We start from the raw sequence: 27,899 nt of genomic DNA, 5'->3' as shown, positions 1-27,899 counted from the left end.
AACGCCTAAAGGACTTCAAAGCAAGCATTTTAAAACAAAAGTACAATTTCGGACTTCACGTTCGTTACACTTCCTTTTGCGAGCAGCAAGTGTAGGTAAACATTAGGAGGCGTAGTGGGGGCCCCCTCCAGGCCAGAAGGCCAGTCCGCCAGTCCAGCAGTCCACTGTTACTTTCCTCGGAGAACGCAGCACTTTGTACTCGCCACGACATCGTCTTATCACTTCATAAACATGTAAGTTCCTATCTATTCTTTTATTTTGTACTATATACTTACGTATTAACATTTTAGAAACTTAATGCGCTTGTCATCGTTTACTTTACAAACACAAACCTCTTGAAGAATTGCCATAGGATTATTTGCGGTTATGTCTTCACCATGTTTACTTATTATTTTCTTATTAATTGTATAATATTGTAGTATTATCCAAGTATAACAGTTATTTATTTCACTTTTTGTTTACGTATCAATAACTACAACGTCAATGTTAAAAAGTTGGCGTACTTAGGAATCCATTGGTACGATGTACACAGCTTAATGTAAAACCGGCCAAAAGTTGTATTAGTTTTACTTGTTCGGTAAACTAGTTGATATTGGCGAAGGAACGCGGGTCAGTCAACAAAACTCTGCTGATTTTCTTCCGGCATTAGAAAGCTTGCATGATATTTCCAATTTTCGTAATTTTTGGTGAACTCCATCGGTGCAGTTTTCAAAATGTGAGTGTTTGCCGGTTAAGTGCACTGTAGTGCGTGTATGTTGCGTTTATACACTAAAAAAGACTTGCAATTGTGCTACCCAAATTATTTCATTGCAGACGCTCTGCGACCCTAATGTTTATTTTTTAATTAAATAAAAAAGATATTAGATCAGCACGATATTGTATCATCTGGAATCAATTAGATAGTATTTTTAATGAACATATATAATTCATGTGTAAGAAGGCTTTCCATGAGGATTGATTTTAATCACTTCATAAAGCATTATAACCAAGAGAAAATTCATATTTTGGCCCTGGTTGGTAGAGATATCACAATTTCAACAGGCAACATAGAGTATCAAAAATTACTAACTTTTTTTTATAATTCATTTACGTATAATCAACAGGTACGTTTCATTATTTTTTCATTTGACGCCTTCGCAATCCATTAAAAATTTAAAGTTCTGACTTGTACATTTCTTTTAATTTCGGAATATGTAAATCATATTTAATCCTACTAACTTTCAGCTTGTAAACTTGTACATCACTCTACTTCTAAGTTAGTCTTAGAAGAAAACTTACTCGATTTGTCTCTTATGTGGCATTCTGTGTGAAATTCCACTCAAAATGCGATAATCGGAAGTGTGTCTATAAGAGTGAATCTGTGAATCTTTCATCACTGGTATATCAATTGGAATTTTACAAGATGGGGATTAACTCAGTTGTTAGCGCGCCTAATTACAACAAAAATAAAAAAGAGATTTTTTTTAGTATTTTCTTGTAAACAATCGGAAAAGTTTTATAATATTTCTGAGTACGACATATCTCGCTAGAAGTACGTATCAGACAAATATAACTCGAAAATGGAACGACCTTTTCGCGTTACTTTAATGTTCTGATTAGTAGCCTAGTAGTTTCAATTGGACAGAGCATATGTTTTGGGAATTTGGATTTATGATGTCCTGAGGGAGCTGTATCATCGCGCAACGATCAGCAGTATCTTGTTTTATTAGAGATTAAAAGTACGTATTATTAATCTGTTTATAACAAAATTACAAGTTTCAAGATTTGATTCAGAAGAGATAACGATGAGATCTCGAAGGCATAAGCGTTTTATTACTTAGGTTTGCATGCTGATTTTGATTTTCTGTGCCTTCCATCTGCTTAACTGCCATGCCCAGGACAATGTTACTCCATGTTTAAAGCCTTTGGAAATTTTTTATTTTCAGCTGAATTCAAGGGGGGGGGGGTTTGCTTTGACACTTTTTTTTATGTCATCATTAACTGTTTATGTTGTTATAATTTCAGAAAATTTGAAGGTAAGATATTGTTTAAGATATTGTTCCGCAGTAATCCTTAGTAATATTTTTATTTTGTTTTACTAAGTAAGAGAAAGAATTGCGCCAAATTTTCAAAAATAATTTTGAATTCCGAAACTCTTCTGAGTGCAAGAAAATGGTTTTTAGGAAAGGTCTAAAAAGGTGGGGATAACACTAATTCAAAACTTGCAGATTGGTGGTAAAGTTAAAATAGCTTGGCTAAGATTTCTTAAGATAAAGTAGAGCTCCGAATCGAGCTAAATCAGTATCGGCTTGTGGGCATAATATAAAATTGGCATTTATTGCAGACGGCTTCTGTGATTGTGCACAGAACACACATGATAGGAACTGTAAGTGCCTATTCTGATGTTCAAGGGATAATTGTATCTACAAAAATTGTACAGTTTTGGTGTAATTGCATTAGTCCTGTTGGCTACCCTAGTGCGAGAAATAGAATCAGAATAGAATACTTGCAAAGTAGAAGTTGGGTGAGACGCGTGTAATTGTGCAAGACTAGTGCGGCGGTGAGGGTAAAACTGAGGCAGTGGGCTCACTAGGCCGTCCCTCAGGCACAGTTAGTACTCGTGGGTGAGGACCTAGCGGTCCGGTGCTGCTCACACTCTCCGTCCAAGGTCGACTTCGCGGAGGCCCCTCTCTGGCGCTGTTGGACAGTCGCTCGTATTTTCTTACCGCGGAGATGGCAATTTTAACTGATCAATTGTCATTCCTGAATATTAATTGTCCTTAAGCAACAAGATGTTGCGCGCATGGCATTAAGTGGGCCATCTGATTTCACCGGAATTTTATGGTAAAATCCCTCAACCGGATGTGTTGAGTTTTATCCAACAGATTTTCATACTTCTTTGTGAATAAAATCAACTTTATTTAAATCGTTTCTCCGAGGAAGGACAATTCGAGAAATGGGGTCCTCTAAGTTGGTACCATTTCAGTATTATCAACAGTCCTACGTCTACTTATTTATCTATCTTATTATTAAGAAGCAGGAAGATTGTAACTAATATTCTGAGTTGAAAACATGGCTCACCGGAAGAGTACACTTACTAATGTTCTTCTACAAGTTTCTCTAAAACCATTTGAACTGAACTTCTTAAACTGAATTTACTAATTGCTCGTATTAAGCTTTTTTCATGAAAAAAAAAGATCCAGTTTTTCATGAAAATAGTTTTAATGTGGGTTGCCTGAGATACGGGGTATTTTTGGGTTCCCTCTAAAGAGCAACTTTTAAGTGAAGTAACTGTTTCGCCCATTTATTGTGGCGGTGAATTGTTCCTAAAATTCACCATACAAGTGCCTGCCACCCACTTAGTCGCACAAGTGGCCCTGATCTAAGATGTTCTTCGTTTGGGCTATCTTTGGATCCAGCAGATCTTAGAATACGAGTGAGAACTGGCTTCACATATCCTCTGACTGAACCGTAGAACTGATGGGGGTAATGAAAGTAGCTGCATCCATTTTTTTTTGTTATGTAAAGTTGGTACATGCCATGACCATGCGGCTTCCCCAAGAGGAAGTTGTACCCTCCAAACAAGTGCTGTTACAAAAATTAAAAGATAAAGAAAAAGTTTAATTAAAGAAGTTATATACAGACCTTTTTATGCAAAAATTTACAAACAACATTATGTAAAGAACGAACCCCTCCAAGTGTTTATTATAAACTATAATTCAATAAATTTTAAATTAGATATGCTTAGCTAGAGATTGAGAGTGAGGCCAAAACGTTCATGCTTGTTCATGTCAATAGGGGCTGTAAATAGTAGAGTTATATCTTTAGGGCAGGTCTGAGGGAGGATTGGGGCTGGCTCCCCTTCAAAGGGCCTTTTCGGCAAAACTTGAAATTCGGAATTTAAAGAAAATGTAGGTGGAGGTGGAGGATTGTAGTAAGAGGAAGCGATGAGAGTGGACCAGGTTATTGAGAGGAAGTTGACGATGCAGCTGTGATGTGAAGGAGTAGGAACTACTGACCACTAGATCAGCTGGCAGCTCCATACCCAGCGTGCAGGACGGGGGGCCGCCAAACCTGTTTACCGCCGCAGACTGTCTAAAATGGTTGACCTATTACATAACTCTCCAAATTTTCCACATTTCCAATACTTAGATTTGGTGTCCATAAATATAAAACGAGGGCGAAAAGCCTGCCCAGCAACTCTCCATTTAATAAGTGCTCCCATTTTGACTTTCATCTACAATTTTCTGGTCTAATTCTTTCACATTAGAGCTTTCTGATCGCAACTGGTTCAACTCTCACTTACAAATTTTACTTAAATCTTAACGAAAAATTAAACAAAATATATAAAATATAGCTGGTAAGCATTGTGGTAACCATCCGCGTTCTAAGATTTATGACTGGGTCTAGACCAGTAGAGCACGTCCCCGTTCACCAGTATGTTACCTGCGACCTGCTGCATTACCTGGGTCAAACATTACTGTGAATAATATTTCATTCTAGAGATCTTATAAAACAATTTTCTTTATTTTTCGCTTCCTACTAAGAACCAGTATTACGATAGTCTCACATTTTCGAGAAATAGGATTTCTCCGAAAATTGCAGGTTTACAGGGAGATTTTTGAGGTGACCTAAAAACGAATGATTCAACTACTTAAACACACTCAGTGTGAATGTTGTTTTAATTACGGAAGTACGAGTAGTGAAAATCCGAATGGTTAGTTCAAATGTTAGAACCTGAAGAGAAGTAAGTGGATCGTCTAGAACCGATCGCGGTCACTTAGTGAAGCGCACTAATCGTGAACATCTAGTGAAGTCAGCATTAGCACGGTAACGAACCCCGAGAAAGTCAGCGGAAGTGAATTCACTCTAAACTTTTCGCTTGGACTTGAGCTTTCATTGTTGGTGACAAAGCCGTAGGACTGGTTTATTTCCCCTCTCTCTCACAAGTCCAGAATAACTGAGAATTAGGCTAATATTTTGAGTAGGAATTTATGACGATGAGGACATCACCTGCCATGTTAACTGCCACTGATAAAAGTAATTTTTTTAGTCCCAGAGATTTCAAGTGCTTTTGGAAAAAAAGTGCGCCATTGGATTAACCATAAGTGCAGTTTTATGCTGAATAAATTTCAGTAATTTTCTGGAGAGATGCAAACTGCATTCGCACAAACCTGGCTTTAGTTAGTAAGAGATTAGTCACCTCAAATATTGTGGTCAGATTTTTGAAAATCTAGTGCACTGTTCGCACTGGACTATTCATTAGTGGGACATTTTTTAAAAAAGTCCGATTAAGGAACTTGTGGATGAGGACGCTTCTCCTTAAAGTTACTTTGGGGACTTACACCACCTTAGTGACTTTGAGGACTTACACCAACTTATCACTAATTTACTATCCGCTGATGCGCTCTTATTAGGCCGCTCTAGAGGATTTGGGGATGTGGGTAAGTGGCTTCAATGAACTGTTTCGGCACAACACTTTACTATTTCTTTAAAAAGTGCGAAATTCCACCGGTTGAAAGAAGCTCCGGAAAAAACTTAAGAAGGGTGTCATCTTTGATTTTTATTTTTCTCAAGTTTGATCTACTGGTATCTCTAAAAAAACTTTTGTAGAGATAATTCGAACGAAGATGGAGAGAGAACGACAAGTTAATAAATCAATTTGAAAATATTAAAAAAAGTATTTGTTTTGTAAAAGTTACAATTTTTGGACCTCACCGCCATTCACACTGCGTGTGTGAACATGTACGAACCATTTTTTTTGAAGCCAGAGCTGCTCAAAAGGGATAATACCTCTGGTGCCAACGCGATCCTCTTAATAGTATAATAATGTTAGATGAAGTAAATTGAAAGGTACAAGCTTCAAAACTAGATGCGGTCTCGATTCTATAACAGCTAGATAATCCAACATGAAGGAGGCCGACAAAGTTGCTGATGTGGAGTTTTGCGGCAACTAGAATCAGTGCGATCTAGCAACGCTTTGAAAGAACTAATTGTCCCTTTCAGATGTTTTATAGATTTACTTGAGATTAGCCCATGTATTAATGTGGGTGTGCGCGTCCAGAGAGGAAGCAGAGTGGGGTTCTTGGTAACCGTTATATTGACCCCATGTCCTGAAGTCGCCGGAAGTGGTCCGCACACTTCCTGTACCCTGCTATCTCTCTTCATTCACTTTAATGTCTCATTGTAATTCACTGAATCCATATTTAGTGGATTTAAATTGCCAGTTTTGTACAGGATGTGAGCTCCAAACGGGCTGCCATCTAATTTACATCACTTTCAGATTTGAATTCAATAGATAACAGATTCAATCTCTTTAAGTCTTTTTTTCAGTTTTGTCATATTTCCACAAAAATTTCGGTCACAGTTTTGGTTACCATTTTGTTACAGTAATAGCGGCCCCCAATAACAAAATCCGGAACAATCACTTAGCACCTGTCCCCTAGTTTACAAGGTTCGCAGGTGCCCCACAATATCAAATATTCTGATTTCTTTTAAAACTGCACTTGATGTGCAACCACCACAGTAGGAACAATCTGACAAAAACGCCCTTAATAAATCTTCCCTTTGATAATTTTCAAATAAAAATGATAACCATTTATGAGTGTTCTTAAAATCTGAAGTTAAAAAAAATTAAGCTCGCTTCGTGGAAATTGCTGAAAATGGCAGATTTTTGTTTTCCAACGTAGCCCCCACTTCTGTTTTATGGAAAACATGTGATAAACGATGACCGAAAGTGAATGCGATGTTTTGAGATATTTTGTTGAGACGCATAAAAATATTGTTATTTACCTGAAAACTCCGTATCAAAACATTTTTGATCTATTGCTAAGAGAGAGGATATCTAGAGAGTGCTGGAAAACTGGTTGCTACAACCTTGATGGTTTTGCTGCTTCTTGACAAACTTAACTAGTTTTGGCTGACATACATATCCCATCACCTCTCTCGCTTTTTTAAGGTTGATTAAAATAATCACATTCATATTGTTTCCTAATGTTCATGTTTCTCTACTCTTAGCAAGGATTAATGTATGTACTAGGTGATCTTTTTGTCGACAATGCAGTTGTGAAATCAAATAAGAATACTCTACACCAAATGCATCGTTCAATTAGACTGGCATCGCATTAGAATCTTAACAGTAAATGTCTTTCGGAAAATTGGCGTCACTTCTTTGGCTGAGAATCACGTTGAAGCGCTATTTCAGTTCGGACAGTTTTAGAACATAAAACAGGAAACATCTTGAAGTAAAGCTTATTAAAGCACGGGTGACAAGAGTGACGTGACGTCACAGTCTGGTTAGATAACACTCGCGTACTTATTTCACTCCATTAATTACTTTAGTAGATGAATTTCTTTCATTAACAGCTGAATGTTTAGTTGCCCTTCATTAGGAAGCATTGGCATAATTGTTTTGGGAGGGGGTCTCCCTTAAAATGATTGCCAACACTAATGGAACCCGTCGAAGCCAGTTTGCAACAAACCAACTTCTCTTCTGAATTGTTGCTTCTAATTCCGTTCACAGATTTTCTTCAAATTTGGGATTCCATTGCGCACTAACATAGAAATGGCCACAGAACATTTGTTGTTGCTCTGGGAATAGGAAGTTTACACATAAAACTAATAATAAAATAATGGTGAACATATTTCAGAAAACAAAATTAAGAATTGTAAAAATACTAAATGAAACTTAAAATAATAAAAAACAATTTTTGGCTAATTAAAGATTGCTTAGAAGGGAGTAGCCATAAAGGAAGTTTAGAAACTCTTATTATGAGGGGAAGTGAATTCCCGAAATCTACGTCAGCAATGGAGCCACGTCACAATACGGAGTGCTGGCATTGCTAACTCAGTTCTCTTCAGTCGCAATTTAGATTTGTAAACAAATGAATTGGTTAAGTATGAGGCTGTTGAGGAGGCAGTAGAACGTTATGCCCAAAAATATTTCTCCTACTTCCGCCAAACACCCATTGAAGAGATAAAAGAAGAGAAATGCGTACTTCTTCTCTGTAAGTCTTATTCAAGAATATAGGGGCTGTTTGTTGTTCATTATTCCATCCAGCAGCTACATCACTGTACAAAAGTAGCTGGAACCTAAATGACGTAGTACCAAACTAGAAATAGGCAACGCGGAAAGATCTGCAGCCAATATTTGCTTATTATATTTAAGTTTGAGGTAGATCCTGTGGATTCTATTTTAAATCTGATGTACGTGGGCATTCTAAGAAAACGAGTTCTTAATAATTAGGCCTAAGTGGTTGGCAGAATTAAGATGAGAAAGTAATCCGGCATTGCGCCATAACCTGGTTAACTTAACCCCTTATAACAGCTTCTACTCTGGAAACCTCAATAGCGATCCTTCTGATGGAAACTCGCTTGGATGCTTCTAACACTTGTATCACAGAGATTAGTAGTCAGTCATATGTGATCAATTTTATTGCTTAAATGAACAATGTGTGATAGCATCTGAGGATACCGGAAATGTTCACAGGTAAACTATAGACATCCCCCCCTCAAACGGATGTTCCTAATCAGTCACCGTTCTACCGCTATCTGTAGAGAATTCGGAATAGCATTAATTTCGTAATTGCTATGTGAGAAAATGGTGATTGTAGAGTGGAGAACGAGGGGTAAGAATAGCGTGAAGTTAGATTAGAGCTTGTTGTAGGCCGCGTCACAACAAACTGGTGCAGTGCGTGTTATGAATGGGCGTGTGGGAGACAGTTATGTAATGGACGGCGGTGCATCCCCACGCTGCACCTCAATGCAGCTGCAGCGCAATGCAGTCCATCCTCCTTCCTCCACAGCAGTTCTACTAACGGTTTGTCATGATGAAACAGTTTTACTTTCTAGCTGTTACACCTTCCACCCACTTCTTACTCTGCAAGTACTGTCATCCTCGCCAAGTTCTCTAATTGAGTTTTTCACAGGAAATTTCTTGTTCTCGGCCACCTAAATTACAAAAACATTTTCCAGAGTAGCTTTGTGTGAGTGAGTACGAACGAAAAATCGCAGTTCAAACTGGACTTCCGTTTTGTCTTAATGCCACTTCCAGTACCATTTCATCCCCGAAATTTCCATAAGATGCTGCCAGGTGATGGGTACACTAATGAAAGCCATTTTTTAATTTCTCTAAATGTCTATGAAGGGTGAGGATTCTCTATCAGAGTACTATTTCAGCTAAATAGTATATATTGTGAAGGATAGTCAATAGGGGAGCTAAAATTGTTTGAAAAAAGCTTCCGAACTTGAAGTGCCACTTGTTGAATCAACTTTTTACCCTAATGTCACCTCCTGGAAACGCCTCCTGCGATATTCTCTAAAATTCACAATTATTACACATTCTTGTAAATATGTAGATAATTTTTACTTGAAAAGTTTCTTATAGAACTTTCACTTTATGGAAATTCCTGATAAGGAGGGGGGTAAAATGTCAATTTGATGCAGTTTTACAAACTGAGTGTTGTTAGTAAAAACTGAATTTATTTAAAGTTCGGAATTTGAAGAAAATTTTACACGCGCAAGGTTGAAAAACTACTAAATTTGAAAAAATTACATATGTAAACGGTAGTTCAGAATGTCTCCAGTAAAAGTTAAAACAAATAACAAAAATGGCGTAAAATGTAAATTTTAAAAATAATTACACATTAACATGGTTTGTGGAATTTTCCAAAATGGTTTAAAGAATTATGGTATCCAGTTTATCACCTTCGTCAATAGAACATTGTATTTTCGTACTACTTGAAGCTTTTATCCATTTTGTTTGTAGCATTATGAGTTAAATAAAATTTATTTAAGCAGCAGTAAGAGGAAGTGGTTAGCCCGCCAAATATTTGTGAATCTTCAAATAGACATTTGAAATACTTTTAAAAAATTGTTAAAAAATAAAATAAAATACGGGACAAATCGCAACAAACTAAATATTATATTATATGAATAGAATATTGCGCAGTGTTGCTGAGGGGTTCATCAAGATAATTGTCTGACGTCAAGACGCCAGTTTTGAAATTCGGAAATTCCATACTAGCGCAATTATAATAACATAGTCGAATTCAAATAGCAGAGGCAGTAATCTTAGAGAATGGCGGAAGGCTGACGTGATGAAATGTCCCGCGACGTGACACAATGTCTACTCTGAAAGGTTCTTGCTGATGTTCCTCTCTGCCATTGCGACCAGCATTATTGTGTCTTTATCATTTCTATAAATACTTTGCAGAGTATAAACTGAGGATCTGCATACTCTGCGCCAAGTTATCGTCAAGACGTGCACTCCATTTTAGCTTTACTGCTGTTCTTTTCCTGCAAGGAATATTATCATCAGACGCAATTTTTGTTAGTTATTCCTTCAAAATCACACGCATTAGGGAACTATTTACAATAGAAATAAGGCAATTTAGGTAATTAAATCCCCTACCACTCTAATTTCAAAACAAAAAGTAATAGAAAATCTTATAGGTCCTTTTCTGATAGAAGATGGCGCGCACGGAAATTGTAATCGATGGTTAAAAGAGATGGGCATTTCTAATAGAAAATAGGAACTTGATGTCTGGAAAGTACACCTTGTAATTCTGCAATTGAGGGGTGTAATTAATTTAATTGTTAATTATCATAAATATTAGCCGTAGACTCGTTGCGACGATGATGGTGCAATCGGAAGAATGTGCTGTTCTGGCTCATAGCTTCCGGGTTAATTGCTGAGTTGGCGCCTTCATTTTGTTTGTAAAAACTCTGCCACAATAATCGCCATTGCCGAATGATTTTGTTCTTCTAATTAGACGCTCGGCCGCTAATTCCATCCACATTTATTGGCTAATTCGTACTTGCTGCAAGAAATCGGTTTGAAGCATTATAACTATACAAGTGAATCTGATAAATAGAGCAGGCGTGGTTACAGATGAGTAGTGTTCGATCATTAGATTTTCATCCAGATTTGTTGCTGTTCTATTGAAGTACAGCTTCAGTTACAATAAAATCCGGAAAAGTGGGACAGATTAAGAAAGTAGGACTTACCTGTTGCATAGTATTGTTAAAAGTTTGGATTTTCTCTGCTGGACCACACATCTCTTTCTAAAAGTTTTATTTCAACACATATCTATTTCCGGCTTAGTAAGCAATCGACCAAGTATTCAATTGATAACCATAGAATTTCCTGTTAACTACAGATATTAGCGATAAAAGAGAATCAAAGATGACCTTTATGGGCAATGCCTAGAAGTGTTGACTGGAGCAAGTTGTTTGAGAAGTAGATGGTGTGTTGCAGGTTAGAAGTGCTGTCCTGGTGGCCGGGCGCGAACCTGTTCACAGTTGGTCTGCTCATTTTGGTGGTGCTGCTCTCGGAATTCAGAACTTCTTGGCGCCATCTCAAACTCACAGGTCAGCCTTACTTCCTAACTTTCAAGCAACTGCCTGAGATTTTCACCCTAGGGTTCCAAATGTTCGGGGTCTCGTCTAGCAACTTACTCATCCAAATTGGTGATCACCTCTTGGGTCATTGAGTCTGAGCTTAACCCTGAACTTCCTTGGGGGAGGGAGCGAATTTTCGATGAAAGTGCATTTCCCGATTAACGGAAATCAAACTTAGGTACTGCAAATAATTCTGGAGTGAAATATTCAATTCAACAATGGTAGGGTTTTCATGATACCCGCCTTTGAATGTATTATGGCAAACTCTCTGCTTAGAGATTTTTTCTCAAAGCAAAGAATTAGATATCAATAAAAATATAATTTGGTATAATTGTCTGATTTTATTATCCAGTCCTCTTCAGAGATATAAAAAGGTCGGTATTTCCGGCGGTAAGGTAACCAGAGAGAGTTGTTGGGTTGCTATGTTGGCACGGTTTCTTCCAGTTGGCAGTAAATCGGCCAGTTTTATAGATGGTATATCTAAAGAGAGTATGGAGTAGCAATAGGTCTGATTGCTAGGGGCTGCCCACTATTGATGGTGGTCCCAAGGTTTATTGCAGGCCCAAATATGTTCATTGCACCCCGGTCAACAATGCCCTGGTTTTTCCAAACCCCTTTCATAGCAATACTTCCTTTCACCAGCTTGTTACCACGAATTCCCTCTCCATGCAAAGCTAACTGTAATAGTTACATTCAATATTTTTTCTTTGGAAAAGAGTACAATATATTTTAAATGCAAATAGCAAACTAACAGAACTTTCTAAGGTAACTTTAGAAAAAGGAATTACCTTGTAAAGGAAATTCCATTTATTTGAGAACAAAAAATAGGCCTTATGAGCTTCAAACCTTTTTCAAACTCAATAATCGATTCTATAAAATAGAAATCTCTCTTATTTTTTTTTCTGATTTTTATGATATGATCCTTCTGGTTCCTAGTAACTACCACTAAAAGAAATAATCTTGCCATATTTTGCGATTTTTAATTTTGGAGCTCACCCTCTCCCACTCTCTCTCTTACACCCACACACACACACACACACACACACACATATATATATATATATATATATATATATATATATATATATATATATATATAATGCCAGTGTTGGGACATAGGTAGCAGACCTTAAAAAGGATATGTAGTGAATAAACATAATCTATCGGAAGTAGAAACTATTGAAATGGAAGTAGAAATCTGAGTGGTAGCAGAGTTAAAGAATAAGCAAAGCACGATAAAAGAAAATTTGAGGAACATATTTGTATGTTAGTCAAATGTTATTCACTTCATTTGCAAATGTTATATTTAGGGATTGGAAACTGTGAATTCCTTGTTGTAGGGGAGATGTTAGGAGATGACTTGAGGAGGTCTCTGATGGCGATGTCAGCTGGCGAGAAAGTGCGCACATGACTTCCTGGAACCTCCTGCAGAATGTTCATGTCGCTGGGCATTGTCTCCTTCCACGAACCTCGCGTGAACTTTGTATTGTCTATTCATGATAAACAGAGCGCTGTTATCAGAACAAGAGATTGTATACCAGCTAATCGACTTCATAGTCGATAAGAATGTGTTTTTGAACATGCCCTCTGCCGAATAATTAATCCTCCTTATTGTTAGTAGAAGGAGGCCGCCAACTGCAGATATAGCTATTGTATGGAATATTGAAAGCTCCGGCCCTCTACACCTGAACTGCTCAGAACCCATCGTGAAAACCAACAAAAAATGGATGTAAACAAAATTCTTGAAATTGGCATCCGATTAGTAACATGGCACTTCTGTCTGAGGGATTAAGTTCGTTAAGTGAAAGTCCAGTTTATTTAGGAGATACCCAGTCAATCGCTGTTTTCAGTAAACCTCTTTTTTGGACCTCTAAATGGACATCTCCGGTGAATTTCAGCTTAGAATGTTTTAATGTTAATCGCAATATTTTTTACTGCTCGTAAGAGAAAGATCAATTAAACAATCAAATAAATGGATGATTCATTTCAGAACTTTGTAATCTCGAGATGTAGAAAACCAGAGAATCTCTTCTGTTTGAGATGTTCCGGAAAATCTATTTTCTACCAAGTTGTAATCGTTACACAGCTTTATTGCTGTTCAAATTTCTCCGAAAGTACTTGGTTCTCAGTGATGAGGGTCTCAGTAGTTGGAGAGTTATTCTAGGTGTAGATGTCACTAGAAATGTGCTAAGTAAAATAGGCTCTCTGGTTTAAGAGTTTCCTAGAAACAAAGGAACAAGAGAAACTTAAAAGTTGGTATCTCTCTCTCAGGTGATAGCTCATTAGTCGCAATGATGATTTTATAGCCAAATTGGCCAACCGGAAGTACTCTATATTTTTTCAGTCTTTCAAGACTTTTGCTAGAATAGTTCCTACGATTTTCTTGGAACTACCTAGACTCTCATTGCCATCTAGATTTCAAACATTTGTGCAGGATAATTTATTTCTTTCCATGGAGCAATGCATAATAAGGTTTCCTAGGGAGTGCCATTTTGTGGTTCAACTTCCTGAATAATTTGTATGAGGGTCAAGGTCAAAGTTGAATCTATATCAGTCCATCGGAAATACGACCGTACTTTTTTCTGTAAAGATCTAGTCTAGAGAGCAGAGAGGAAGTATATTATCGAAGAGAACCTTAGAAATTCTGTGCTTCCACCTTAGGTTGTGCAGACAGGTGGTACTTTGCGATAATCTTAAGGTATAGTAAAGTACAGATGTACTTGTTTATTTCTTTTTTGGCCTTCCGTGAATGTTCTACAACCGTAGAAATTTGGCTACTAAAGAAATATAAGTAAGCAAGTTGTCAGTGGCCGTTGGTTATGTAAAGACTCTCTGTTGCAGGGAACCGCCTCCATTGCAAGTCGGTGCGGGACGTGCCAGGACCTCTTACTTTGCCAATCATCGGCACCAGGTGGATCTATTATTTCAGATACAAGATGAGCAAAATACACGAAGCTTATGCAGGTACTTATAGTATGTTATGCAGTCAAGATTCTTCTTCGCTCTTGTCGCAAGATTGTGCACTCGTATTGTGCCTAGTCACACAACTAATACAGTTTCGCTCCCGACCTGGGATATTATCGAACTGCACTTGCACTGCTACCTCCTGCGTCCCTCTCTCTACTTCTGAGAGATAAGTCTAAGGCCTCAGCTTTCTTTCGCAAGCTGTCTTTCGGAAAGACGAGGCGCCGCGCATACAGTTTAACTTTACTGAATACTTTGTCATTTTTACAATTTGAAAATTCCTTGTTCTTTGTTGACTCTTTGCACTTAGGTTCAAATGGCAAAGTTACACTTTGGTGAGATATGAAAATTAGCTGATGTATCTTTATTTGTCATCGAGTAATGGTCTGAATTCAAATCAAAAAGAGTCCCTCTTTTAACAGTTATTTTATGCATTTGGTAATTATATTACTGCAGATATATATCTCCAAGAAGCTGAGAATGCTACTTTTCTAAACAGTGGAGAAGTACGTATATGTATGCAGCCGCTGCTGGACTAATCCTGAAATGCACTCATCATTGCATGCTGCATGTCCGATGCTAGCTCACCCACAAGATTATTCTAGTAAATACAAAAGTATTTATTTATTTATTCAATTTCTTGCAATGAAGTGTATGGTAGAGGTTTCTCTCCCTTATCATCCTGACCAGAAATATTATTTCTTCTTACCTCTGTAAGAGTTAGTATTGCAGTCGCCAATTAGAATAAGAAATTATCATTGCCATAATCGGAAATTAAAATTTTGAGGTTCGCTGTCAACGCAAAGTGGTTTTTATTACAGCAGTAGCACAGTTTGAATGGCATCTATGGAATACAAATTTAAACAAACTATAGCATAATAACATTAAACTCAAAATTTCAGCAGATTTAAAATAAGGTCATCAGAAAGAAAAACCTTAAAACTAGAAACTACTGAACATCCATAGCAAACTACAAACATTAATTCAATTCATCAAATCAATTCTAATGCAAAACTTTATAGTTTTAAAATTATCTAAGTATTTTATCAAATTAACAAACCCTTATTTTGACGCTCATTTTTAATGCTTAGCTGCTTTAACCAGAATGTCCAAATTTATGAGAATTATTATCGTATAATTACAATTATTATAATTTATGAGAATTGTGATCGCAAACTTATCTCTTATGGTCGTCAAGAAAGTCCTTCATGTCCATAGTCTAGCCATAATTCAAAACTACAGCCATGGGCATTCTAATATTTTCCAAAAGTGGGCATTGGAAGATCCACTGCTCCATACCAAAGGGACGTCTGCCAAATCTGTACTTTTTACTGTCGTGGGACATTATTAGGAACTTTATTGGAAGGTTGAATTAGTTAACTGGGAATATTAATGAATTTTCTTAATTAATAACGCTCCAAGAAGGCTCTTATCTTACCATGTTCTGTGAGTAGTTGGGTCGTCTGTAGGTTTTTTGGCAATTTCAGTCGGTCTTTGAGGGAAGAACTCACTTATATTTCACATTTACAGCAGGCCTCCTACATGGACTGACATTCAAGCAGAATGTTCTCTCTGCATAATCTTTCTTAATTAATAACGCTCCAAGAAGGCTCTTATCTTACCATGTTCTGTGAGTAGTTGGGTCGTCTGTAGGTTTTTTGGCAATTTCAGTCGGTCTTTGAGAGAAGAACTCACTTATATTTCACATTTACAGCAGGCCTCCTACATGGACTGACATTCAAGCAGAATGTTCTCTCTGCATAATCAATGTGAGGACAGAGGTTTGCTCGAGGACTGAGTTAAACAGCTGCTGATAAGAGAAAAAAACATGCAGCTGGACTCGAACCCGGAATCACGTGAGACAGTCCACTGAGCTAATCAGATTTTTATTTTAGTTTGTCCCCGTATTTTGTGTTTACTTAGATAGTGAACGATTATCAATTGTAATCAAAAGCATTGAATGGAATAAATTAGAATGGCTGTATTGATCTTCCACTTAGCACTCGATGTATTCTCCTTATGCTCAAAATTTGAAGTAAGTTTGTTTACGATTATAATGAAAGCGAATCAGTGCCCTGAACTACCATTCTAAGTCTTCGGGTTTGAGTCCGGTTTCTTGCTCTTAGATTTTCTTTTGTTAAGAGAGTTTCTTTATAGCCTAAAGGGATCAAGGTGCAATGACCTCAGATGAGGACGTACCTTAAAAAACAACTAAGCAAATCTCTCAGGGCGAATTTCGAACTCTACGGAAGTCGTTGTCAGTTATTGAAGTTCTGAGGTTCATTTTCATTAAAAGTCTCTACTTTCAGGGATTTACATGTAAAATATCTTGGTACGATTTGAGCACTCTGCTTATTATGTAAGTATGAGCGGCCCTTATTGTTTGAATTTCCGTCTGTGGGAATAATGCGGGTTACCATCTTTCAGGTTTCTTCCATCTTCGAAGTGTTGGAAAATTTTGTGCTTATTAATTGGCTATCCATTATTGAAAATATTAAGTGAATATAGTTTTTGGAAATTATGGCGACTGCAAGAGATATGGGAGAGTTGAGGGGATCTCGACTGTGACTGGACTAATGTGATTTCAGATCTGTTTGTGCGGTACGGCAATGTGGTGCGAGAGGAGTCCGTCTGGAACGTGCCCGTGGTGAGCGTGCGGTCCAGGACGGACATCGAGAAGGTGCTGCGCCAGGGCGGCAAGTATCCGATGCGGCCGCCCACGGAGGTCATCGCCTACTACCGCGCCACTCGCCCCGATCGCTACACCAACCTCGGCATCATCAACGAGTAAGCCACATTTCTACCTTTCTCACAAATCAAACTTCCTCATCCTTGCCTTTCACAAGCTCAAGTAATTGTTTTGAAGAACTTTAGAATCCTCTTAAGCACCCGTTCCGAGTTGGTTTCTGATGGACAATTTATTAAATTTGAACTCAATTCAGAACAATCGTAAGGCTTCCTCCTTAGTGACCCCTCCTTAGTCAACAGAATGATTACGCAGGGCTCTCACTTCCAGCTTCACAAGGTGTGGATGTTCAAAATAGACTAATTTCTGATTGAATTAATGCTTTTCCCAACCAGATTATTTTTCAGAATATTTTGATGTTATTAGTCCAAAAGAAATTCATGAACAGACAAAACAGAAGACACACCAACCCTGAAATGTAAAAGTATTACTTTCTAAACTAGCCCTGAAGATGACCTAGTCCCTAACTCGAAAACTCGGCAAAATAAATTTTACTCGACTGAAATGGCAATTATTTTTTCATCCTATTGAAACTATAAATCAGTCACCAAAAAGAATGAACAGCAATTATTATTTTTAGTTGTAGTTGTCCACTTATTGATTGAAAGTCAGTTTTTGTAATCTCCAAAAAGTTGAAAATTTGACGACATAAAAAGAAATTGATAGTGGACTCTCGAACTAAATCACCCTCTGACTACGGCGCATATCGATCTTAAAAAGTTGGTCGAGAAAGACTAGTTCTCACTTTTAGAATGTAAATTTTCTAGACAGTTGGATTGTTGTTATTATTATTATTATGATTTTAAATTAGATAGTGATCGGCGAGTCTTAAATTTCACAATCGAAACGCCATTATATCAAAAAAGCAACAAAGGCAACATTTTGAGACTAAAACACAAGAATTGTGTTGAAACAAAATTTTTAGTGGAATTTATAGATATTTGTGGCTAAACAGTTGTGGATCGAATGATTATTCCTAAAGTTAATAAAATAGGAGGCTGTTAATTAAACTTACAGAAATCACATTGCTACAACGATAGGTTTATTTTTTAAACACAATAGCAAAATATTGGTCTAGCTATAAGAAAAAATTGCGGTCGATTAACTTTTATGGGCTGTTTGTCCAGCTTCTCTCTGTGTCGTTCCTAAGCCGAATTGAAAGAACAAGTGAAACACTTGTACAGTTCAAATAATCACTACTAGGATGCGCCTATATCATTGTTTTTATAACACATGGAAGCACAGCTCCGGAAACTTAAGTAATAAAAACGCAAGCAATTTCTAAGAAATTACAACAGATGTAAATCAGACCTGTCCCTAATTAGCTTCGATGTTCGTACAGATCTCTCTGAGACACCTATTCCGCGAGCTCCTATAGTTTTGGCGTTCTTTTCTTCGGGGGTTTCTTCTGATCCGGGCTGCCACAGCTGCATCAGATATTTCTGCATTAGCTGCACGAGACGCTTAGCTTCTCATTAGCTTGGTAGAAGAAGAGAAGAAATAGAACATAATACATGAATGTTATTAGAAATAGCAGTAGGATTTTCACGAAAGGAAGTTTTCCATTGTTGTGCAATGTAACTGTTTAAGCAGTAGGCGATTGCGAAGACTATCCTTCCGCCCTTTTGGAGGTTTTCGGAAAGTTAGGACAAACCTACAGAATAACACGTGGTAATTAAAGCTTTCTTTTCTTTGTAATTTCTCCACCCAGGAAGTTCATCTTTCGACTCCAGTCAAGGCGAGTCCGTAAATACTTGCTGCCTTAGTGGGCACTCGTGTTTATGGATGTTGTGTAAATCATTTAAGAGATCATGGAGATGAAATTTAATCAGATATTTTAATGAAATATTCGACTTTAATCATTCTCGGAAGTAGCGAGGAATAATAAAAATAAAAACCAAATAATTCTGGACCTAGTCTTTTCTTCACGGAAATTTATCAGGCTTTTAGTCAAATTTCAATTCATTTCTACCAACAGTATTTCTGCTCTAAAATTGTAAAATATTATTTTGATATGGATAGATTTACTTAGTAGTAGTCTAAAAATCAGGTGACCACCACTCAAAGCCTTCCTAAATAAAGTAAGCACGCTATGCTAAAGTTGCACAGTATATATACCTTCGTAATCCTAGACTAAACTCTTGTATCAATATGTATAACTCGTAGTTGTTCCGTTTAATCTATGTTGAAATTAAAGATTATTTAGGAGCTCAACATTGTAATGGTTGCATTGAGAGGCAAACATCCGGCCGCAGGACGGTCAGATATGAGTTATCATTGTTGATAAGCCACGAGTAGCGTATGTAGATTGACAGAGGTACTCCGATAGCGACCAATTTCCACATACAAACAAACATTTCTTTATTTAACTGGTTCTCTCCTCATTTCATTCATTGCTGTTGTGCGGGTTAGAGCAGGACTTTCGCCCACACTCATTTAACTTCGAGTTTCTTGGATCTGTAAACAATAACTGCTGTCTACACTCGCATCTCTTTCCCTTTCGGCAAATATAATTGATAAATTTCCTTCCAACTTGAATTCTACTGAACAATCCAGTCCTTACTTTACCTAAGTCCGGAGTACAATGATAAGAACTTACACTAATGGCCTTCAGGTAAATATTGGCTACTGTTCGGTGATGGATAGCACTGTCTGTAATGAGATAACACCGTCCTGAGGCCGACAGTGCACTGCATAGACTCTGGACGTCAAACTTCTCAGATGTTAATGCATTTAATAAAATAATGTTTTTATTTTTTAAAATTATTAATTACGAGAATTAATGTATCGAAAAGAAACCCGTCTGCCAGAAGTTGATGCAAACAGTATTGAAAAGATCAATATTAAAATGATACAGGTAAGCTTTTGTATTGTCACAAGCAATTGATTGTTTGAAGCAGATAGCACCAGGCTAGTACTCGTGAATGGTGGAACTATATTGAAAGTACAACCTTTAAGAAGGGCTTTAGTTGCTTTTCAAATATTTAAACAGATAAATTTAAATAAGAGAGAATAAAATAAAATGACGACTTTACAACATTAATGAAAAATAAATAACTAGCTTAACAGGATACGAATTGTATCAAGAAGGAAACATACAGATGTATAGATTTTTTACAAATAGCTGTTTTAGTTGAAAAAAAATGTTTTGACTAATTCGTTTTAATCAGAAATCAAACAGAAACTTACAGCTAACTTTTTACTGTTATTGTTTTCTGAGATCACCTTCAGCTGAGAGGTCAGTTTGCAGATTATATTGGTATCAATGAAAGTGTTTGGATGTTCAGTACTAAGGAATGTTAATATATTCTCTAATTTCGCAATTTTTATCCCAAACAATCAAATTATCTAAGAATTACAGTCAGCCTCGGAATAAATGTGAGGCACTTCAAAAACAGGTGAATAATCGGCTGCCAACAGAGCCTACATTCCTCGTCCAAGTGAAAGGATTTAACATTTTCGTCAATGTATTGTCTGACTAAATTTTTAATCACTTGGCTACTGATTCTGTTAATATTAAGGGGAAATATCATGCATAGCTCCGGATTGAATCAGATGAAACTCTATGCAGGAGAGAACTGAAATTTCTGATGGTGCTTCGCCAACCAGTCTTAGATTATGGTTTCTCAGATTTGTTGTAGGCTTAGTTATTACCACGTCATCAGAATGTGAAAAGAAATGGGTGACACACACTCTAGCAGTTCCGGACTTGTGATTCCTAAGTTCTGAGAATCTAGAGTATTATTAGCACGCCCTTGATCAAAACTGCAAACTTTGGTACAGTTACCTTTGAGGTGGGAGGATTATTGTGGAAATTATAAAACCCTTTTCTAGTTAGAATTACTAACTACTTCCTCTTAGCTGATTTTCTTCCAACTTGAAATCCAAACCCTATTTCAAGTTGTAAATCTGTACTTTTTACTGTCGTGGGACATTATTAGGAACTTTATTGGAAGGTTGAATTAGTTAACTGGGAATATTAATTAATGAATTTTCTAACAATAGTGTGTGCGCGAGCTAGTCACTGGTTGACCTTCTTTTTTGAATGACATTAAGTGTGGTGTGATCTGCAGGCAAGGAGAGACCTGGCATCGCCTAAGAAGTCTCCTGACTCCAGAACTGACCTCTTCTAGGACCATGCACAAGTTCCTGCCGGAACTGACCGTAGTAGCGGACGACTTCAGTCGATTGGTGATGCATTCCAGAGAAGGGCCAAACGGATTAGTGCGAGGTTTCGAAGAGCTAGCTTGTCGTATCGGCTTGGAGAGTAAGACCTCGTTCTCTCCTCCCCAAACTATGATTTTTTTCTCTTTTATAATTCAGCATAATTTTTTAGGCACTTGTACCTTAATTCTTGGCAAAAGATTGGGATTTCTAGAGAAAGAAGTTAGCCCTCTTGCGGCAAGACTAGCCGAAGCTGTCAAGGATCTGTTCTGTGCTTCTAGGGATACATTCTTTGGGCTCCCATTCTGGAAGTTACTTCCCACGCCAGCGTACAGGAAATTCATGTCTAGTGAGAACACTATTTACGAGTGAGTTTTTTTAAACAAATTGCTATCTGATTTAAATCAAATTATTGTTTACATGAAAGAACAAATGTTGGGATATAAGTAAAGTATAAGTTAACACTTTCAATTTTCAAATAGTTTCTTTTTTTTTTTTACAACTCGAGTCAAGTCATTGACATTGGTTTGGCTGTCGAAGAGAGGGTTAAAGTATTCATTATTAGTTATTAAATGTATCAATGATTTTATATAAATATGTCATTAAAATCCAAAACTGGGGTTGTACCCAGTATATTATCAATTTTAATGTTAAATTTGGTTTTGAGTGGCAGATAACCAAAATTCAGGAATCACATTCTGACATGCCTCTCCAGAAATAACTCCAATTACAGCACATAATTTTAATTTAAATACTTGTGAGAATATGGTAATGACTTGAATTTGATTTCTTTCTAGTGTTATCTCTGAACTAGTGGATTCAGCTCAGAAACAAGAAGAAGACACTTGCGAGCTGGACGATGCAGTGCAAAGTGTGTTCATGGCCATTCTTAGAGCTCCAGGTTTAGACTTAAGAGACAAAAAAGCTGGAATAATCGATTTTATAGCAGCAGGCATCAAGACTGTAAGTATTGTAATGGCGAAATCATATTAATGATAATCTTTCAAACGAAAAACTTTCACAAAATTAACTCACTTGATGCGAATAAGTGCAGAAAGTGTTCCACCATCCACTTGTAAGATTAACTTTTCGTTTGTGATTCTCATCTTCGGATTCCTTTTCTTCTGAATATTCAACAAATATAAACTAGTTTTACTTTCTGCTAACTTTAAATCAGCATTAATTTTTCTTTTATCAAAGTTATTGTAAAGTGAACCATTTAATCGAGGTCTGAAATTGGGAGATTTTATGGAAGTCGATTAAAAGTCTAGTTTAATTATGTTTCTCCCAAATAACAGAACTGCTTTAAAGCGCTGATAACTACTTTATTCACCATTGAATAATTTGTTAAAATCTTTTTTAAGTTCCTTATTTAAGATTATGTTATTACGTTAGTTATTTATGATTTGTTTAAAATTTAGTAAAATTAATCAAATTTAGAGAAATAATTTTCTTTATTTTGTAATCATCATAGTCTGATAAAAAACCTTTATATCGGCTCCTCATTTTTTATTCTTAGTCTGTTTCTCTATTTAGGAGAAAATTTTTGTGAATTTTATAGAGGTATTAGGAGGAAGAGAAGTTTATTCGACAGAAGCAGCCCAAACCCATAAGAAGGATAAAGGTAAGTATAAAATGCTTTAAGAAGATGCTACACTGGCGGAATATGGATATTTTTTACATGTTATTTTACTTTTAGTTAACAAATACCTAAGCATTTTCAAGATTGTGACTACAAAACATTAAGTAGTAGATTTTTAATAAATTTCTGTAAAAGTGTTTGTAAAATTTAATATTATGATTACATAATTTTAAACATTGTTTTAATATAAATATAAAAAGATAATTGCCCATAAGTTGTATATTTTGAAAATTGGTAATGTTTCATAGGTAATTCTCTCGAAAATTGGTAATGTTTCATAGGTAATTCTCTCCAAAATTGTCTCGGTCGTTGGAAATTCAACGAAAAAATAAAATTAAGGAGAGAACATCAGGGGATTTATTCAAAAACGCATTACTCAATGAGCTTACTCTTGGACAGGTAGTCCAAATACTTATAAGAAAGAAGAAGATACCAGTTCTCTGAATCATAGAAGCTTTAAGGTTTTTTTTTCTGTCACCACCTCATTGTTGGGTACAACTTCCTAAGTTCCTAAGCTTCGAGTGAATTACTGACCGGCTTTCATCTTGCCCTAGTCTCCACAATTATTTGAAATATTCTGTTAGATGCTACTCTATATTAGTTTAGAGGACGAAATAGTCGCTGTTACTTCAGATTGTTGGATGTTTATGGTAGCTGGTGGAGGAGGTAACAGCCCATATCCTCTTTGCCCGCAGTCCAAAATTTATGGATATCCAAATTAAGTAGGTTTTTAAAATAAATGGTTTACTTTCTGCATGTAAATATTTATTTAATTTTCCAGTTGGGCAACACACTTGTATTTCTCTTGTATTTGATGGCCAAAAATAAACAGTGCCAGGAGAAGCTGTACGAAGAGATCTGGAGATTGGCGCCGAATGGAGCCTCTCTAGATAGCGCAACTCTGCGTAATGCTCACTACCTCAGAGCCTGCATCATGGAAGCTTTTAGGTTTGTTTCTCTAATGTACATATACAACATACATTTATGTTTTTGTTCTTGAGACCTTAGAGGAACGTTTGCTTGTAGTTGGCTCTTGTATAAGCAATGTTGTACAGCATCTCATTTTGTTCGACTGAATAAATGTTTCTCGGCCTCATCAAAATTTAATTTTGTTTTTTATACAAGCTGCAATGTTTAAATCGAACTCATTCTATCGGAATATCTAAGATATTAATTATCGTTTTTATTAATCATCAAAACATTATTTATTTTAATAATTATCTTAATTACAATAAAATTAAATACTAATTCTAATGTATTTCAGAGTTTTACCCACTGCACCTTGTGTAGCTCGAATTTTGGAATCAGATGTGCAGCTTGGCGGTTATCACCTTAAATCTGGAGTAAGCAAGCACGTCCTAGTTTCATTCAAAAACATCAGAAATTTTAACTAGATAATTAAAATGTTTGCCAAAGTATACATCAGAAAAATGTATATTGAAACAAAAGTTGAATAGAGCTAAAGGATTTGGTATAAAATCAATTTAAAAAACAAATAAGATATTTCTGAAAATATATCATATAAGAACAACGTGTGTGATGTAAATTATTTATCATTTGACACAGAAAGCGAAAGCGCCTCATTTCAGGGCGTTACATGCTGGAGGATTCAGCAGCACACCGTTTAATTCTCTGCACAGTTTAATACCGATCAGAAAGACAAACAAACTTCTGAAAAGATTTCTTGGATAATTCTTTGTGAAGTTATCAAATTTCCTTTTTACATTCGAAAATATTCCTGGTTCTGGTTTCCTAAAGGGATGAATATGTAAAAGAGTTAAAAAGTTAGCTAAAAAGTGGTTGTTTTTATTTAATGAATAAAGAAACCACATACTTCTTGATAGGCTGGCGAGGAGGAATGTTGGCACAGGCACCCCTAAACATCTTGTACAGATTTGTCTAGTACTTTAAAAATTTCCTCTGCTGACCAAGTTATTTTGTCGCTTTTTGGTTTTGTTTTTAAAATAATGAAATTTAAACAAGTTTCCATTAATTAACGAAACATATGATTTTTGTCATATGGAAATTTTATTTTGTATTAAAACTGCCTGTCGAATGGTTCTTACTGTCGTTTTCTTTTCCCTTAAATAATAATAACAGTAATATTCTTTTATTATTATACATCAATATTACAAAGGGAAAAGAAAGCGACAATAAGAATCATTACCATTCAAAACAAAACTGTTTTCGTCCATGTTGCTGGAATTTTAATTAATTAGCCAGTTGCGATAAATTACTCAAACTAGAATACGCCCATACTACTTACAGAAAATTTGGAATTATATATATATATATATATATATATAATATATATTATGTTATATAAGATTACGATTATGAGTTTACATTAATTTTAAAATGAATAATCTCTTAAGTCCGTAGTCCTGTGCCACACTTGGCTCGCATGTATGGACGAAGCAAACTTTGAGGACGCTAAAGTATTCTCGCCAGAGAGGTGGCTAGGAAGTGATGGAAACTGTTCAACAGGTAATTCGCATCCCTTTTTGGTGGTTCCGTTTGGAGTGGGCCGTCGAATGTGTCCTGGCAAGAGATTCGTGGAACTGGAGCTTCAAGTAGTTCTTGCGTTGGTTAGTTCCTTCCTATTTGTGACCGTGATTATTTAGTACTCTGCAGATTATGACTAGATACAGTAAACAGAATTATTTTTTTAGTTGCTCACTTCTTTGATTTGTTTTTATTTGTATGTTTTTAAAGCGATAGTTAATATTATTGTATGTTATAAATTCTTGTGATTATTTAAAAAAGAAAAGTTCTTTGGTAACCTTTTGCTGTTAAGCGCTTTACCAATACTTTTTTGTCCGCAGCACACATTGCCATTTAGGTGTAAATAAAATGATACAAACAATAACAGAAAAAGCAATGAATTCAGTACCTGCAACAATGTATTTTAGAGTAATCTGATTGTACTTTTCTACCGTTAGTCATTTAAGCTTTGCTGGCATGAGTTTGGCGTGAGAACATCCTGATTGAGGAGCTCATTTCAGAAGACTCCTTTAAACAGAAGTTAAGAAAGGGCAAATTTTTCAGGTAGACTAAATTCAAGGGCACTTTTTTAGGAGAGGGTAAAGAAAATACAGCATTTAGAAAGTTCTCTAAGTTAAATATTTATTAGAATATTAATTATGTTTTAGTTGCAAGAACATTAAAGTAAATTGAAAACAAATGGCATTGCACCATAATGGTTTTCTTGTTTGCAGATGGTCAGGCAGTTTGAAATAGACTTTGAAGGTCATCTGGAACTGGAATTTGAATTCTTGCTCGCACCCAAATCACCTGCCAATTTTTTGTTTAAGGAAAGGGTCTATGATTGAAAGGGTCAAGATATTTTTTTAAAAGCTCGATTTTGAATTTTATCGACTGATTGCCGTTTTCAGCATCACAGCGTAAACAACAAACCAAGATTTGTGATTATTTCTGCTGCGCCAGGCTCACCTGAATTATATCTGAATGTTTAGTTCAGCCCTTCTACTTTGGAATCGTTTCACGTCCGTGCCAAAACATATGATCTTTATGAACTTAGGTGTTTTCGAGTAGACTTTATAATATCAATAATAAATAATATTGTATGTTAAGATGTATATTATTTAATATTGAGGATTGTTTTTCATAATATTTTTCAGTTATTTATTTATTTATTTATTTTATGTTTTAAAATTTAGATTACCTCTGTTGAAAGTCATGTCGCAAAAAATTTAAGAAGACTGTAGTGATAATTGAATTCACTCATCATCTGGCAGGGAATCCATACCTATCCAATAATGTGTACCTAAATGTTACTTCTTAGTCACTGTTAAGTTAGAAAATATACGTTAATCTAAGAAGAGTCAGAAAGTACAATTCAAAGAGCTTTCATTGACGATTTGTTGGGGAAACAAAGTGAATACATATCTACGAGTTTCTTAAGTCATTAGGACTTGGGTCCAGAATGTTTTTACCGTTATTGGCGCCCAGTTGAACTGATATATGAGTAAACTGAACTTGTCAAAAAGAGCATTAAAGAAATATCTAATAATATTAATAATCTATAGAAGGGATTAGCTATGGGGTTAGCGTATTGGATTCCCACGCGGAGATCCAGGGTTCAAATCCCTTAGATTTTCTCTTTCCAGGAGTTTCTTACAGCTCACTGTCCGGAGGTAGGCAGTGCACTGAAAAAAGCTCCGGGCGCCAATAATTTCAAATTTTGACGCGCCGTAAATTTAAAAAAACAGAAAAAAAAAATCATTTTATAATAACTTATTTACGGTTGCAATTTTATTTATTAACCCATGATAAATTTATCTTTAAGCCTGTCTTGACGACTTTCTATCAGCTAAAAGTTCGGGCACATTTCAAGCAAGCTGAAAAAGTCACTGTTGACTTGCTACCAACTTAGCTTAGGAGGTTTTCAGCTACATCTGTTAATAAGAACAGATCTTTGTTTGTCAAGGGCAAATTGGACTTTTTCACTTTAATCATTCCTCCTAGCTCTAGTTAGTTTTTCTTAAAAGTTTGCTGAAGAAAATGTACAAAAGATTTTAAGTATTGGAAAAAATAAAATTCTGTTTCTAAACTAAATTAAAGTTGTTTTCTTCTTTTGTAAAAAATAAATGTATGGAGAAAGGTTAATTACTATTTTGTATTTATAATTTTTTTTGACTACTAACTTTATTAATAAAAGCAAATTTTTCAACAGTTTGGTCAGAAATTAAAGGTACAAACTGTTCATAATGTATGATTAATTTAAACATTTATCTAAGCATCTATTTTTATTATTGTAATCGTTGATTTAAATGGATAATATTTCAGTCGTATCAGTCTTTTTTTAACAATAAAAACAAAATACTAATCAATAGTTCAACTATTCTTCTTCTTTTTTTTATTTTTTTTTTAATCATTTTCGTCCGAATTGCCTTCGTATTCAGATTCTGATTCCAAGATTCTTCTTTTATTACCGATTGTCATGGGTCTTATTTCTAGAAACATAATAAAAATAATAAAATT

General features: G+C 35.9%; 1 protein-coding gene and 1 long non-coding RNA gene across 7 annotated transcripts; one reads left to right on the top strand and one right to left on the bottom strand.

Moving 5' to 3' along the window:
• The first annotated feature begins 97 nt into the window (after positions 1–97).
• Positions 98–27,809, top strand: shd (cytochrome P450 family 24 subfamily A member shade). 6 transcript variants are annotated; one of them, XM_074123365.1, is made up of 11 exons: positions 101–233; positions 11,237–11,349; positions 14,221–14,343; positions 16,932–17,130; positions 21,163–21,356; positions 21,426–21,621; positions 22,051–22,216; positions 23,677–23,843; positions 24,160–24,238; positions 25,271–25,483; positions 26,114–27,809. In XM_074123365.1, coding segments are annotated over exons 1-11 (1,566 nt in total). In that variant the 5' UTR covers positions 101–231; the 3' UTR covers positions 26,228–27,809. The 6 variants fall into 6 exon arrangements, with proteins under 6 accessions (XP_073979479.1, XP_073979466.1, XP_073979456.1 ...); XM_074123355.1 differs by lacking the exon at positions 101–233 and adding an exon at positions 400–715 and having other exon boundaries at positions 21,146–21,356; XM_074123371.1 differs by lacking the exon at positions 101–233 and adding an exon at positions 697–715.
• On the bottom strand, positions 24,312–25,024 carry LOC141451752 (uncharacterized). Its single transcript, XR_012457088.1, has 2 exons — positions 24,730–25,024; positions 24,312–24,647 (listed from the first exon to the last, which is right to left on the bottom strand). It is a non-coding gene; the product is annotated as an uncharacterized lncRNA (long non-coding RNA).
• Positions 27,810–27,899: the final 90 nt, after the last annotated feature.

Source organism: Rhodnius prolixus, unplaced genomic scaffold, assembly GCF_049639745.1.
Source record: "Rhodnius prolixus isolate KJV_2025 unplaced genomic scaffold, Rpr scaffold_1, whole genome shotgun sequence".
NCBI lineage: Eukaryota > Metazoa > Arthropoda > Insecta > Hemiptera > Reduviidae > Rhodnius > Rhodnius prolixus.
This window is presented reverse-complemented; position numbering and strand designations above follow the sequence as displayed.

Excerpts from the sequence above, each read along its gene's own strand:
- shd (XM_074123344.1), top strand. The coding sequence starts at position 948 with ATGAGGATTGATTTTAATCACTTCATAAAGCATTATAACCAAGAGAAA. Across the intron at positions 17,131-21,145 it reads AACCTCGGCATCATCAACGA|TGTGGTGTGATCTGCAGGCA; the intron begins GTAAGCCACATT and ends AATGACATTAAG. Across the intron at positions 21,357-21,425 it reads TTGTCGTATCGGCTTGGAGA|GCACTTGTACCTTAATTCTT; the intron begins GTAAGACCTCGT and ends ATAATTTTTTAG.